This window comes from Nuphar pumila, chromosome 14, assembly GCF_984573655.1.
Source record: "Nuphar pumila chromosome 14, dmNupPumi1.hap1.1, whole genome shotgun sequence".
NCBI lineage: Eukaryota > Viridiplantae > Streptophyta > Magnoliopsida > Nymphaeales > Nymphaeaceae > Nuphar > Nuphar pumila.
This window is the reverse complement of record NC_143262.1, coordinates 21,392,861-21,409,556: the sequence shown is the minus strand read 5'-3', so window position 1 is coordinate 21,409,556 and position 16,696 is coordinate 21,392,861. Positions and strand designations below refer to the sequence as shown.

General features: G+C 42.5%; 1 protein-coding gene across 3 annotated transcripts in view; it reads left to right on the top strand.

The window, feature by feature from the left end:
• The window catches only part of LOC149816601 (Protein kinase superfamily protein), a 122,010-nt gene that overhangs the window by 72,483 nt on the left and 32,831 nt on the right, over window positions 1-16,696 (top strand). For all 3 annotated transcript variants that reach the window (XM_089988120.1, XM_089988119.1, XM_089988121.1), the window contains 3 exons: window positions 3,945-4,030; window positions 4,244-4,294; window positions 13,598-13,645. In XM_089988120.1, the coding sequence (XP_089844246.1) occupies window positions 3,945-4,030; window positions 4,244-4,294; window positions 13,598-13,645 (185 nt within the window). The remainder of the gene's footprint in view (window positions 1-3,944; window positions 4,031-4,243; window positions 4,295-13,597; window positions 13,646-16,696) is intronic.

Below are 16,696 nucleotides of genomic sequence, written 5' to 3'. Positions count from 1 at the left end.
TTTTTTAAAGTGCCGCATCGCTGCATCCGCACCCGTACCTATGTGACATAGCTTATGAGTGAGTAGGCAACTTTAATACCTAGAAAATATCTCAAAAACCCAGATCAGACATATCAAATTTATTTGTTTAAATAATTTTGATTTTGTCAACTCCGTTTTTGTCATTTCCCGTGATTATCATATCATCTAGATACAACAGAAGTATAACAATGTTCGTACTTGTATTCTTGACAAAAAAATAGTGTCAGTATAACATGAACAATAATCCAAATTGATCATAACAATGCTAAATCTATTATACCAAGCCTTAGGGGCTTGCTTAAGACCATACAAAACCTTTCTTAGTTTAAGAGTTTTAGCTTTATCAATATCAAACCTCGACTGAGGATGTATGTATACTTCATCATTAAGTTCCTCATTCTTCATTAAGTCCCTCATTGATAAAAACATTTTTGACATCTTACTGGTAAATGAACTATTTTTGGATATAGGCAACAACTATTAGGGTTCTAACACTAGCCATTCTCACTATTGGTGCAAAAGTTTCTTCATAATCAATCCACATTCTTGAGTGTACCATTTAACAACTAACCTAGCTTTATATCTTTCAAGAGTACCATCACTTTTTGTTTGACCTTAAATACCCATCTACATCATGTGGGTTTCTTTCCTCATGGTAGGCTAGCTACTTTCCAAGTGTTGGCCTTACGAAGAGCTTCTAATTCTACATTCATGGCTTCAATCCAATGAGGTCAAGTAAATTATATCTTTTTGTTTGATCTTTTACCAAGGGAAGAGCACGATTCATAACCGAATGATTGTGTGGCAAATCATGATGGTAATTCTATTTGTGATAACTCTTTAGATAATGATGTTAATCATGGTGTTAATGATAATTTAGATTCATTTCATAATGATAATGTGATTGAAAATTCTTTTAATGATATACATGTTTATACCCGACATGAACAAAGAGATCAACCATGTGCTTATAAAAAGTATTCCCAAGGTTTACCCATAGAAGAGTCAACCCTTAGGAGATCCGACCGAGTCTCCATTCCACCAAATAGGTTCGTGTCCTATGACTCATTTTCTCCAAACTACAGAACTTGTTTAATGGCACTCCATTCTTATCATGAACCATCTCATTTTTCAAGAAAGCCACGTCTTTAGAAACATATAATTTGTTATTTTTAAAATCAAAACACCTATAACCTTTTTGAGTTTCACCATATCCAATAATAAGTACACGTTCAATGGTTTTGGAGACAATTTATCATTTTTATAAGAAAGAACAAAACATTTGCACCCAAAAATTCGTAATCGCTTGAAATCCATGTCACATGGGTGTGGGTGCGACACAGCTGCGGTGCAATTTTAAAAATTTTGGACACGGGGACTCGGCTATATATATAATAATAATAATAATATATCCAGTGTGTGCATATATGTGGATATTGTCCTCTAAAGTTTGGCACCAGCATGAGTGTTTTTACAAACTTTGCAAATTGTACTTTTTCCCTTGCAGAAAGGGGGGTCCGGGGGCTCCCCCCGGCGTGGGTCCCGTTGTGCGGTCAGCGGGCGGGGGTCCAGGGGGGCCGTAGGGGGGCATCGCCCCCCGGATTTTTTTTCCATGGGGCTTATGTTTGAGACTCATGCTATATATATGTATTTTTTAAAAAAATATATAAAAATATCATTTTTTCCTAAAAATGGGCATTTTTGGACTCAGTCAACGTTGAACGAGTCCAAAACAAGGATGAACTCGGCCTCGACTCGTTGACCGAGTCCGACTCGACGTTGACCGAGTCCGGGCCGTGTCCGAAGCCGCACCAGTGTCCGCACCTGTGTCGGGGCGTGTCGACTCGGGTGCGGCGCCTCCCTAGCAGAGTCCGTGTGACATAGCTTGAAATTGGGTGTCATGTTAAATATTTTTTCGAATAGAGAAATATTTTGTAAAAATGACAAGTCTATTTATCAAATAAGTTGAAGTCAAGACGCCTTCGACCCAAAATGTTTTAGAAATATCTTTAGAGATAAGTAGGGTTCTAGCGGTTTCCATGATATATCTATGCTTTCTTTCCGCCAACCCATTTTGTTGAGTTATAGGGCAAGATCTTTGATGACAAATTCTATTTTGCCTTAAATAATTTTTGAAAATCTTTTGACTTATATTCTCCACCCGAATCAGATCTATGTATAGAAATATTGCTTTAAAATTGTTTTTTAGCAATCATGTGAAATTCTTTAAAAAATGAGAAAACATCCGATTTGAAGTTAAGGAAGTAGACCCATACATATCTAATGAAGTCATCAATAAATCTAACATAATACAAATAGCCACCTTTAGAAATGACTGGGGATGGGCCCCACACATCTAAATGCACCGGACAAAAATGGTTTTTTAGAAATACTATTTGGAAAAGAAATTAATTTCATTTTTCCAAGAATGCAATCTTTGCAAACAAAATCTTTTTCATTCCAATTTTTTTTCGCAAAAGAGAAAAGATACATCTTAGATAAGCTTGGATGTCCAAGTCTTTTATGCCAAGTTAAAATATCTTTATCTTAGACATAATTACAAAATGATTTGGAAGAGATAAAAAATCCATAAAGTAGAGATCTCTTTTCCTATGACCTTGCATAATCAACTTTCCTTGACTGGAGATCCTGTACGGAGCAACCTTTAGATGAGAAGAAAATTTCGCATACATAGTCGAAAATTTGTGAAACAGAGAAAAAATTTAAATTTAATTTAGGAATAACTCTAACTTTTGGAACAAAGATTTTTTGAAAATCTAAAGTTCCAATACTTTTAATTTTTAAAGATGTCCCATCGACGGTTTAAACACATGGTAATTTTGAGTTAGTGCATACACCAGAAAGAACATTTTCATGCGAAGTCATGTGAAAGGAAGTCCCTTAGTTAATAATACAAGAGTACATACCTAGAGGAGATGATGAAACAATAACGACACTCGAAGTTGAAGATGTATTGAGGAATTGTTGGAGTGCCTCCATTAATTGACTAATGAAATTTTTCGGAACCATCCACTAGTCTCCACAAGCCTTTTCCTCATATGTGATGTTTTATGATGCAAGACCCACATCACATAGTTGAAATTGTTGCACTTGATGGGAATGATGGTGACGGTTTCGTTGTTCTCCACAGGTGAGAGCAAAGAGGAAAGAGGGTAGGTAGGAGAAGAATATTGTAAAAGGTGGAAGGAATGAAAGAAGCAACACAAGCACTTCAATCACCAACAAGATGGTTCTGATATCATGTAATGAAGGAGCCTCCAAGGAGTGAAATCCCAATGCCGTTAAAGGGCAAGAACACACATCACTATGGGTACTCACAACTGCGAAAAGGGCGCACTCACAATGTAAAAATTATTATTTTTATTAAGGTTCAAATGCACAGAGAATGCATAAGCCATAAGGGGTGAGAGATCCCAATATATATATACAAAGGAGAGCCCATAACGAGCTGTGAGGCCAGTCTAACGACTAGTACTCCCTAGCTAAAAAGTAAAAAATAAGAAAAGAAAAAATATTTACATCAAATATTTTACAACAATATATATATATATATATATTGGGAATGCTGGATTGATTTTCCTTTTCTGTGCCTGCTCCATCTAGAGCATTATTAGTAGAAATGGAGATCTGTAACTGTTTTTAAGCTTAAATAAAGAATGCTATACCTGTGCCCCTTAAAAAAATGAAAATGAAAAAGATAAAAGAAGAAAAAAAGTTACATTAGAAAGGTTCAAGGTTCTTTCTTTTTTTGCTTTATTTCTTTTTATAGAAAGCAAAGGAAAAGCAAAAAGAAAAAGAAAAAGAAAAAGAAAAAGAAATAGAAGATTTCTTTAGCTAGAATCATCTGTTTGTCAGGGTATTGTAAGTCATATTGATTGGCATTTTTTGTCTGCTTTTTATAGATTTTGTTCAAGAGGCAAAAAATTCCGAGAGAACATTCAGAAACTTTAAGAAACACAGGATGATCAAAGTTCCTCAAATATATTGGGTATGGTTTTGAACTATGATCTTTGATTTATGTTATATCTCTGAAGCCATTTGTTTGACTCTTAGTAGCGTGAGCTTCAACTCTGTTTATGTAAATATTGACTATAAACTCAATTTCTAGGTTGTTTCTCTCCTTTGTTAGTTTTGGAGCAGTTCCTTTTGTTATAGAGAAGCAACAAGCTAGGGCTAACTGGCAGCTTGACTTTAAATGCAGGATCTAACAACAAGGAGGGTTCTCACCATGCAGTTTTTTCATGGGCACAAGGTATGACTAATGAGTACCCTGTATCTGGTATAACATTTCTAACCATTTTGCTTTGACATCAATGATCAGAAGCTGATTAATAATTGTCATGTTGGAATATCTTGAACTTTACTGTTACTGTGCAATTTTTTGTGGAACCGCAAGGTAAATCACAAAGTTCAGGTGTATTGCAAAATAAGGTATAGTACTAAACTTTTTATTGTGAAAGGTTTTAATATTTGAGTGGTTTGTGAAACCATAGTCGAAAGCATAAACCCACTTGTACATTTGTTAACTTCAGTGTGGTTCTATAGACCCATTTTAGCCATAAGACAGATCCAAAAGCTCTTAAGACATTCTATCATATACCTACTGATTCCTTTTGGCCCAAGCATTTCTGTCTAATCCATTAAATTTAATCTTCCAATTTTGCACATCTCTACATTAATTTCTATGCCTCTTTTTGAGTGACTAAGCAAGCCTCAATTTCTTTCAGAAGTCCTAGTTCTCTTTTACAAAGCTCAAGAAGCATGGAAGAATAGTAGTTGAATCGATAATCCAATATACCAAAGGATGATTCAGACTTATGATCCTTAGGATCAGATGTGTAACGCCCCCAAATTTCAAACTTGCGAGCCTTTTCAAAAAACAGGCAAGAGACTAGAAATGTCTTTTTCCTTCAGAGTTTGTTTATGAAATCAGCGAAAGACTATTCTTTTGTTAAATTCAGAAAGGCAAGCTGACAACTTTGGGCGCATTAGCTAAAAGAACCAAAACGCACAAACCATGCTACTTGCAAGACACTTGGAAAAGCCACTTCCATTAAAAGAAATTTTCAAATAATACAAAATTCAGATATCCCAAGGAAAATCCGTTACAAAACCCAAAACGTGCAGGACGCGAGCTAAGCGCAGGAAGAAGAAAGTCTTGAAGCCATCTTGCCATCGTGCCATCGCCCATGGTGTACCTAATCATCACCTGTACCTATAAAATGGGTTAGTTTCACCAAAAACTAGTAGGTGCACAAAAGAGACTACAAGAAACTGAATTATGTACATTTAATTCAGTATGCTAAGCAGTTTAAAGCAGATATGCAGTTAAACAGGTAAGCAGTGCAAGCGGGTAAGTAGTGAAAGCGTGTAAGTAGTACAAACGAGTAAGTAGTGCAAGCGAGTAAGTAGTGCAAACGCGTAAGTAGTACAAGCAAGTAAGTAGTGCAAGCGCGGAAGTAGTGCAAGCGAGTAAGTAGTGTAAACACGTAAGCAACGCAACTGTCAAAACGTAGCAAGACGATTCATTTGATCGTAAGCTGTGAACTACCACACAACAAGCAAGTCTCACGACCCAACAACCAGTGTGAACAGACTTTATGTTTCGATATTACTGGCCTGCGGGTACGCGCAGGCAAAACGTAGAAACAACTGAGACTAGTTCGGGCGTCTGTTATTCTATGTATTTTCAATAACCCGAATAGTTAGTTGAGTTTGCTCCTAAAGGGACGACTTTAGTCGAGAGGAGATTCCTCAAAGGCAGGTAAGCAATGCCATAAATGCATCCAACTGCAGAAGTGTTGAGCTAACTATTGTAGCCCCTTTCTCCTAACTCCAATGACTGGGGAGGCCGGATCATTGCCCGTGGGGTGGTTGTTAACAACCTGTCCATTGGAGTTTTGTACCGCTCTGTCATCTCCCTTGACAGACAACAAGGAGCAGATATGTGCGTTAGGGGTTGCTTAACTAACGACCCATCCTATGCTGTGGTCTTTAAACCACTCGAGCATCTTGCCTGTGAAGGCAAATCAATCACCATTTAAGTGATTACAGCATTGTGCATTTAGCACTATTCGAGGTCGCACGACCGTCTCATCCGATCATCGCAGTACTAGCGTATAGTGCACGACTACAAGTACTCTAGGATGAAAGGGGTATAGCTCCTCAATAGGAGCCTCAACGGGAGTGTTTCACAAAGATGTAATGTTTATCAAACTTTACTTTTGACATTCTTTATCTTTTGAAACAGCCAGCAGCTTGTGCCAACATTCGACATGCGATTTTTTTAGAATCTCATCCGCTATCAGGGTATCTACATGCCTCGCATGACTCGATACCGGCCTTGATAGACGGGATACAGGTTTCTCAACAGAACCTGCGCTAAGAAGTTTGCTCGAACCCCAATTGTCTGCAGGACTGCGTATTCGAAGAATCCGAATCCCTACTAGGGATCCCTCTCCTTCGACGATGATGAATCGCTAAGCTCCTGACTCAACTCTTGTCGCCAGAGGGAGAACAATAAATGCCTCTTGCATCCTCTACGAGGATGCCTCTAAAACGTATGCAATGAGCGAAAACCTGAGCGTCATCTGCAATAGCAAGGCAGTAACAACACATATGCAAAAGCAAGAGTCTGGGCGCAAAACGCGCGACAACAAAGTAAAGACTGTAAGCAGGAGTGCTACGCAAGGCCTCGACGACAAGTAAAGACTGTAAGCAGGAGTGCAACGAAAGGCCTTGACGCAATGCGCGACGACAAATAAAGACTGTAAGCAGGAGTGCAACGAAAGGCCTCGACACAATGCGCAACGACAAGTAAAGACTGTAAGCATGAGTGCAACGAAAGGCCTCGACGCAATGCGCGACGACAAGTAAAGACATGACAGAAAGTAAATGACAAGGATCGCGAAACCGCATCCTTGAGTTAAGTGCATACTCGTATAAATATATATATTCGTATATATATATATATATTTATTTAATGGTCATTTTTAGTTTAATTGAACTTAATTCAATTATCCAAGTCCTCCGTGCAATCTTCCCCTACCTCGGAGAGTTGCAAGCTTCCTGGCATCTGCAGGTGTAAACGATTGACGGCTCGGGTCGCGGAGCGCGAGTGGAATCCGTTGTAACTGCAAATATGCGATATTAACATACAACCAAGACAAAAGCAAAAACAAAGAGAAGACTCAACTTTTCTGATACATAGGGCTGGGGCAGGGCCGAACGACTCTTGCCCCCAAAAGAACATGTGCAGGGGCCATCGGGCCCCGCTGGTTATTTAAAAAGGCAGGGGCCTTCGGCCCCTGCTGTAAATTTAAAAAAAAAGGGCAGGGGGCCATCGGCCCATGCTGGAAAAGTACAAAGGGCAGGGGCCGATAGCCCCTGCTGGAACAACAAAAAGGGCAGGGGCCGATGACTCCTACTGGAATAGTAAAAGGGGCTCTTGCTGGAATAATAAAAAGGGCAAGGGCCGATGGCCCCTGCTAGAACAATAAAAAGGGGCAGGGGCCGATGGCCCCTGCCAGGAAAATGAGCAGAGAGAGAGGCGCAGGGGCCAACACCCCCCCTGCGGCTTTTGGGAGAGGAGGCAAGGGCCAAAGGCCCCTGTCGGTTTGCTTAACAGGGAAACGAGACAGGGCTGTCGGTTTCTTAGAGGAATAGGAAGCAGGGAGGGGTCTCGACCCTCCCTGGTAGAGACAAAAAGGGCAGGCAGGGGCCCCAAACCCCCCTGTCGGAACCCTCCTCACAGGCGGCAGGGGTTTTACCCCTGCCGACCTGTCGGCAACTGGTAGGGCTAAAGCCCCTGTCGCATGGCCCTTCCTTGTCGTAAACAACCGACAGGAAGGGGCTTTTGCTCCCGTCTGTCGACGACAGGGAGAAGAAGAGAAAAGAGGAAGAGGAGCATCGAAAGGGAAAAGAAAAGGGGAAGAAAAGGCATACCTGGTGGTCGTTGGAGGAGCTTCGGGCTGTCGAACGGAAGGTCGCAGGTGACAGCGGGCTGACAGTGGTTCGTTGACGGTCGCTTGCGTTGCTTCCGACAGTAGGAGAGCCGAGAGAGATGCAGGGAGCAGACAAGAGAGAATCAGGGGGAGGGAGTCGAGGGAGTGTGAGGGTAAGAGAGAAGAGACGAGAGAGCAAAGAGGGAAAAGGGAGGTTTCGAGAACCTCCCCCCCTTTGCCTCGCTGTCTTTAAGAGACAGCGAGGGAGGCATTGCCTCAGTTGGGTCCGGGTCAGGTTCGGATCTGACCCGCATCCAAAGTCATTAATTTTTTTTGAGTTTTACATCCTACGCTCCTTAAAAATAATCTCGTCCGCGAAATTTCTATTGTATATATTGGTCAAAATACAAGTCAAGGTATTTTTCCCTGACATCAGACTCAGGCTCCCATGTACATTCATTTATTCCATGGTGTTGCCAACGCACTTTTATAAGAGAAATTGTTTTCGATCTGAGCACTTGGTCTCGACGATCAACGACTGCCACAGACCTTTCCTCGAACGTTAAGTCTTTTTGGATGTCCACATCATCGTAATGAATGATGTGCGATGGGTTGTGGACGTATCTTCTCAACATAGATATGTGGAAGACGTTGTGGATCTGAGCGTACTGAGGAGGCAGCGCAACACAGTAAGCCGCCTCACCGATCCGATTCAGGATCTCAAAAGGTCCGACGAATCGGGGACTCAACTTTCCCTTCTTCCCGAACCAAAAAACGCTCTTTGTAGGAGATACCTTAACAAAAACCATATCTCCCGTTGAGAACACGAGCTCTCTACGTCGACGATCGGCGTAACACTTCTGCCGACTTTGCGCGGTACACAGACATTCCCTGATCATCTGCACTTGCTGAGTATAGTGCTGTAGCACTATTGGTGAACCCTGCGTCCGTTCACCAACCTCGTCCCAGTAGACAGGTGATCGACAAGGTTTCCCGTACAAGGCTTCGTACGGGGCCATACCGATGCTCGCATGATAACTGTTATTGTACGCAAATTTTGCCAATCCGGTATGAGAGTCCCATTCTCCCTTCCAGTCCATCATGCAAGCTCACAGCATGTCCTCCAAAGTCTGAATTGTCCGTTCAGATTGTCCGTCGGTCTGAGGGTGGAAGGCAGTGCTAAATTTTAGCTTTGTGCCCAAAGCCAACTGCAACTGCCCCCAAAATCTGGAAGTGAACCTCGGGTCACGATCGCAGATGATTGACACAGGAACACCGTGCAATCTCACAATCTCTCTGACATAGAGGTCTGCCAAGCTGTCCAATGACTGACTGAGCCACATAGGGAGGAAATGCGCTGATTTAGTGAGTCGATCCCCGATCACCCAAATCACATCGTGTTTCCTCCGCGTCCTCGGCAAACCGACGATGAAGTCCATCGTGATGTCCTCCCACTTTCATTGTGGAATCTCCATCTGCTGCATCACTCCGTCTGGTCGCTGGTGGTCGATCTTAACCTATTGGCAAGTCAAGCACTTCGAAACGTACTCGGCTACGTCCCGCTTCATTCCACTCCACCAATATCTGCGCTGCAAATCTTTGAACATCTTTGTGCCACCCGTGTGAATCGTGTACTTGGACTTGTGGGCCTCAGCGAGAATCTCATCTCTCAAAATAGGATCTTTTGACACCCAGAGACGATCCTTACGCCATACACCTCCTTCCTCACTCAGTCGGAAGGGGGTATCGGCCCGCTGCGCTAGAGCCTTCAGCTTTTCGTACTGCGCATCGATCTTCTGACTCACATAGATCTTTGACAATAGCTCAGGTTGAGCTATCATGCTGGAAAGACTGATCGAATCTTGAGTGACCGCAAATGGTTCCCACGATATCGGATCCTCGATCAGCTTCCACCCAATGAATAACAAGTTAACAGAAACGTTGGGAGACTTACGGCTCAGAGCATCGGCCATGACGTTCGCCTTTCCTGGGTGGTAGGACAAGGTAAAGTCGTAATCCTTAAGGAATTCCAGGCAACGCCGCTGCCTCATATTCAACTCCTTCTGCGAGAACAAAAATTTTAGGCTCTTGTGATCTGTAAAAGCCTCAAACCGCTCCCCGTATAAATAGTGCCGCCATATCTTCAATGCGAAGACCACTGCTGCTAACTCCAAATCATGAGTCGGATAATTCTTTTTATGTATTTTAAGTTGGCACGATGCATAGGCAATCACTCTATCATTCTGCATTAAGACGCAACCCAAGCCTGTCCCAGAAGCGTCAGTGTAAATTACGAAGCCGCCTTGACCCGAAGGTAAGGCTAGAATAGGAGCAATCGTAAGACGTTCCTTCAACATCTGAAAATTGCTCTCGCACTTGTCGTCCCACACGAACTTAGCTTCTTTCTTCAGGAGCTTCGTCATGGGTAGAGAGATCTTAGAAAAGTCTTGGATAAATCTTCGGTAATACCTAGTTAATCCAAGGAAACTCCGGATGTCACGAACATTCCTCGGCTGCTGCCAACTGAGTAAAGCCTCTACCTTCGCTGGATCCACGAACACACCTTCCTTGGAGATAACATGTCCCAAAAACATGATCTCCTCGAGCCAAAACTCGCACTTAGAGTACTTAGCGAACAAACGCTTCTTTCGCAAGGTTTCGAGAATAACTCTCAAGTGCTCACGATGTTGCTCCCAGCTGTCTGAATACACCAGGATGTCATCGATGAACACGATCACGAAGGTGTCCAAGAAGGGTTTGAACACCCTATTCATGAGATCCATGAACGCTGCAGGAGTGTTAGTGAGTCCGAAGGGCATGATCGTAAATTCGTAATGCCCATACCTGGTTCGAAAGGCCGTCTTGGAGATATCATCTCCCTTAGGTCTGAGCTGATGGTACCTAGATCTAAGGTCGATCTTTGAGAAGATCTTGACCCTCTGCAACTGGTTGAACAGATCCTCGATGCGTGGCAACGAGTACTTATTCTTTACTGTTGCCTGGTTGAGCATCCGATAATCGATGCACAACCGCAATGATCCGTCCTTTTTCACGAACAAGACAGGAGCTCTCCAGGGCGAGACGCTGGGGCAGATGGATCCCTGATCCATCAACTCCTGCAACTGCTTCTTGAGCTCTTCGAGCTCAGCTGACGCCATCCGATATGGAGCCTTAGAAATTGGCGCAGTACCCGGCAGCAACTCGATGCGGAACTGCACTTCACGAGGTGGAGGAAGGCCTGGCAGTTCCTCCGGGAAGACGTCTGGAAAATCTCGAACAACCTCCAAGTCTTCCATCGGGGCTCGCGTCGGCTCAGACTGGGTGACACTGACCAAAAAGGTAGTGCATCCCTTCCTCAGGTAGCTCTGTGCCTTTAGCGACGAAATCAACTTGTTCGCCCGAACGAGTTTCACGATCTTGAATTCCACCTTGGGCATTCCTGGTGGAGATAAGACAATCCTGCTATCTTGGCAGAAAATCTTGGCATGATACTTGTGCAGCCAATCCATGCCTAGGATGACGTCAAATTCCGTTATCACTATCAAGATAGCACAGGCCGGTAAATGCTGATCTGCCAAGACTACGTCCAACTCTAGTACGTAGGCCGCACAAATGGTGTTTTTCCCAATCGGGTTATACACTTCAAGGGTATTACGCAAGGGTTTACATGTACGTGGAAAAACTCGGCAAAATTTACCGAAATAAAAGAGTGTGTGACACCACAATCAAAAAGCACAAAAGCCGCTTGGTTAGCGACAAAAAGGATACCTTGCACTAGGTCGCCCTTGGTCAACTGCTCGGCCTCTGGCGGTGTAGACGCGTCTCGTACTTACACCGTAAGTTTGAGGGGGGTGTTAAGATTATATATATATATACACACTATATATATGTGTGTTTATTCTCAGTTATATAGGTATATGCTCTATAGGGGCATTTTTGTCATTTCACTCATGTAATAAAACTGTATTAAAACAATTATTTTTTAGTTTTTATTTTTTATTTTTTATTTTCTTACAATGTAATTTTAGAGGACCCTTAGGGGCTCTATGGTTAAAAATGACCATAGAGTCATTGGGGGCTCCCAACGGTCAGAAATATGACTATTGGGAGCTCCTAACGACTCCATTAGGAGCTCCCAATGGTCCTCTTTTTCTCTTTTTTGTGTATATATATGGGGTTTGTTCCCCTTTGGGTATTATGCTTGTATTAAGCACTTGATCAATAAAAGACTTATAATTTTTTACTTTTTGTGTATCTTTCATTTGCCTTATTGATCTTTGTATTGTCCTGTAGAGGACTTGTGCATTTACACTTGTATGATTGTAATCTTGTAAGCCTTCAAGTGGCTAGTGTTTTCGTGCTTCCGCATACTTCATTACAATAGTTTGGTTCAACTTCTTCCCAAGGAAAATCTCGATTGCCCAAGCTTCAGATTCTTGTATCTCATTGAGGAGGTGATGGATGAGAAGGTTAGAAGGCCTTGTTGGGTGGTGCCTACAATTGCTGTCTTCGATGTGGAAGGAGGTTCACATCTTCCAGCTACAGGATCTGAAGTGACATTGGCTTTCCCAGGATATGGTTAGCGGCAAATATGCAAGTGTGCTTTAACAAGGGTTCTTAGTTTATTTCAATCCTCACTGGCACAAGAAGATTGGATGATGCTGTTTTTGGCCTTCAAGGAAGGTGTAAAGCCTAGGAGGTGTTTAGAGGGCATCATCTCTTTGAGAATTCTCTCGATGCCCTAGGAGGTGTTTAGAGGACAACGTGAAGTTTCTTGATTATGGGCAGAGATGGTGGAAGGGTGGCTTGGTGTTGGCAAGCTTTGCATCGAGATGCATGTTATCAATGAAGGAATAACAGTTGAGGATGTCAGTTTCCAGCCACTAATTGAACGGGCAAAGGCATTGTACTCAGGCAGGAGCTTGATTTGGAGAAAGCTTGTAATCTTGCCGATCATCAAGCTTAAGGGTGCTTTTTCTATTGGGTTCAGTCTACGAACGATAGATATAGGGAGTTTGTCCTTTTTCATATAATGCAAAATGGATTTCTGTTATTAGGTACAAAGAAACTTTGCAGTTCAGTCTACGAGCTGATATAGGGAGTTTGTCCTTTTTCATATAATGCAAAATGGATTTCTGTTATTAGGTACAAAGAAACTTTGCAGTTCTGAAATTCTGGGTCAGGGAATGCAAATGGCATATGATGCCCATTGGTGATGTACCATGAGTCTAAGGTGAAGGTGCTTTTTCGGTTGGTTTACAAGTACCATGTTCTGTGTGTAACTCACTGTGTAGATTAGTGTATTAACTTGTGCTATTGCTTGGATTGTGCTATTGCTTGGATGTTTTCTTTTTTTGCCTTTTCTGCTTGTTGTCTCCAGTATCTTCAGGGTGCTTCATTCCCGTTTTAGGTTTTTGTATCTTTGGCTACTAGGCATATTGCAACCTAACTTCTTTTGTCACTTTGATGTGTCCTATTCTTACTTTTTTCTCTAGTTGTAATGGACTTTTATGGGTTTTAGCTAGACATCCTTGTGCTTACTCAATTTTCGCTTTTGGTATTCATTAAGAAGTGCTAGCATTGAGTTGACAACATTTTGCTGCCCCATTCAGGTTGATGATTTACAATTCTTGAAGAAAATGGGGATAAAGCCAAAAAAGGTTAGATTTTCTTCTTCACAAGTTAAATGCCGTCGTGATATAAGTTTACACTTGATCAACTTTAACTAAGGAAGTGGTGTTCATTTAAACACATCACTAACTGTTTCTGCATTTGGTTATTTCACTCGAGGATTCATCAAAACTCTGTAGATACTCTGCCTATATAGGATAAACTGTAGCCTGTTAGACCACCATGAACCGGACTTTTTTTCATTTATTTCTGTTTAGTTTCATTATCAGGCACATGCCTGTATTATTCTTTGCTCATTGTGGCATTTTGGCAATTCATTGTTGTATGAGTATTTTATGGCATCCCATTCTTCTATTTTGCACATAAATGCAGGGACTTTAAGTTTGCAGGTTGCACATCACTAACTTCTTCAGGAATATCACTTATCAAGTTCCTCACAAACAAACTCTCATTAATATTGTCACATCAAGCTTTTTCTTGGAATTCATTGTAATGCCACAAAATTTTAAACTCAAAATATAGCCAATTTGTTTCTTTAGGAAACACAGTGGAAACAATATTTTGCTTTTGGGTTAAAAATCTTGGGCAAGTTACAGGAATTCAACTCAACACCATATATCCATAATTCATTTATCAAATAAATAAATTGTTTACAAAACAATTCTCAATAAAATTAAATGTTCAAATAACATCATGGGAACATCAAATTAATGGTTCTCGGCGCCACCCGCATCATCTCGCAACCGCTCTAGTTAGCTTACTCTTAACCTAAAAATGTAAACGTGGGTTAGACTTCATGTCTCAGTAGATTCACACTAACAATGCATGTGACAAGTGCAACAAGGATGCACGATCATATGTATTTCCAAATATATGCAAAGTAATCTATAACATGATATCATTAAATGAACAAGATATAACAATTAATTTCATACATCAATAAAACATGTAAATAATCACAATTTTGGCATTTACACCACCAGGCACATTACAATACAAATTCAACATAAAATAATATGCTCAAGTGTAAATATTTTGTTTCTCTATTTATTCTTCTGCGGGTACTCCTAGGCTAAGGCAACCGTAATAAAAGAGACCACTCAAGGGTTTATTATACTATGTATTTTAATAACCCTACTAACTAACTAAAACCGATATCCAAAGGGGGTAGTGTAATAACCGAGATTAACTCCCAAAGGCTAAACCAAAATAGGATGCATCTCTAACTTCTGCAGAAGAACATGGATCTACCACCTAGAACAATTTGGTAGCCTGCCCCCCTAACTCTGAGGAATGGAGACCAACCGAACCATTGTCACTCGAAGCATAACAATGCAAAGGTCCTCGGAGTTTTGTATCACTTACCCTCGTAAGCCCAAGACTGAATGGGTTATCAATTATTATTATCATTATTAGAGGGTTTATTATATTACCTCGCATGTGCCCAACTAATATGGCACCCAATAACTCAATCACCCAAGCACCCATTCAGGGTAACATATTACATTGCCTTATTGGCATGATGCCCCATACTATCCACTCATGGTAGTTTCAAAATTTTTATTAGCTCATTTATATTAAACCATTCAATATGCTCTGGTACCTTTAAACCAGTCAAGCATCATACCCCTCAGTGCCTTTAAACCAGTCCGACATTTATTTAGGTTATCTGTGCATGTATATCAATTTTATAAGTTGGTGCACTTGCAACACCCCACTGGTCTATTTCAACTACATGCCCAGTCCCGGGCAAACCCATGTTCACGCATACCATTTATGCCTTACAACATAGTCACAACACATGACCTATGCACATATGGCACCATACTGGTTCTTTTGAACCCTAGGCTCTCTCAAGAGCCATCACCTGTGCTTGCACATTTTTTCATAACAAAAGGTATATAAATAACTGATGCAGGGCAGGACCGACCCGGATCCATACAGCATGACCCAAGCATGGGACCAGACCCGCACAATGGGATAGACGATCAGACCCAAGTAGTGGATCCGACCCCGATCATGGTACCGAGATGCAGGGATAAGGCACCCCTACGTATCTATTCCCGACGAACAAAGGGAGGCATCACAACTCACGCCCACAACCCCAACAGTTGAGTGCATCGGGTCCTTCGGTCTTGGAACCCGGGACTGCGATCCAGACCCAGCGCGCAGTGTAAAGCCTGTAAAAAAAAAATCTGTCGGACACGTGTCGAGGTTTGGTCTGCCGTGTTGGGCCCGGATCCGAGTCCGACCCTGACCCGGGCTCTCGAATGTTCGAGAGCCTGCTTCTTTAAAAGACACATGCTCGACAGACGAGGGGCAAAATCCTCGCCCCTTCTCTCTCCTCTAGTCCGCCTCCCATCTCCGGCCCCTTGTAGACGTCTCCCTCTCTTTTTCTTGATTGGGTGGGCAGGGGTCGAGTCCCTGCCACCTCCCTATGTTTGGATGGGTCACCAAGGGCCAACCCTTGTCGTCTCCTTGCATTCTGGTTGGCGGGGAGTGGTTGAGCCCTCCCTGTTCCCCTCTTCCCTCCCTCTGTTGGCAGACAGGGGCAGAGCAGAACCCTGCCTCTGTGCTCTTCTGCAGGGCTGGCAGGGGGCTGAGCCCCCAACCCCCTCTCTATTGATCGGGCATGCAGGGAGCAAGGCTCCTTGCCTCTGCCCCTACCTACTGCCTTCTGCCAACAAGGCCATGGTAGGAGGGCCCTTGCTCTTTCAGCAGATAGGGAGCCGAGGACTCCCTGCCTTTGCCGCTCTCCTGCCTTTGCCCCTACCTGTTTGCAACTAGCAAGGCCCTGTCAGGGGGCCTTTGCTGTTCGAGCAGGCAGGGAACCCAGGACACCCTGCCTTGCTGCCTTTGCTGTCCTTCTGCAGGGAGCTGAGCTCTCTGATCGGGGTCCGGTATTGCTGTAGGTATTATCGGACCCGCTTCTCGTTTGTATTTTGGCATGCTAACGCTTTTACACTTGTAGGTTGAACGGCGGAGTCGGCTCGCTCTTCGTAGCTCGAGCTCGTGATTACCTACGCTCGCAAGCGTATGTTGAACCGCAACCCTTCAAGGTAGGAGATTCTTGCGTAAAA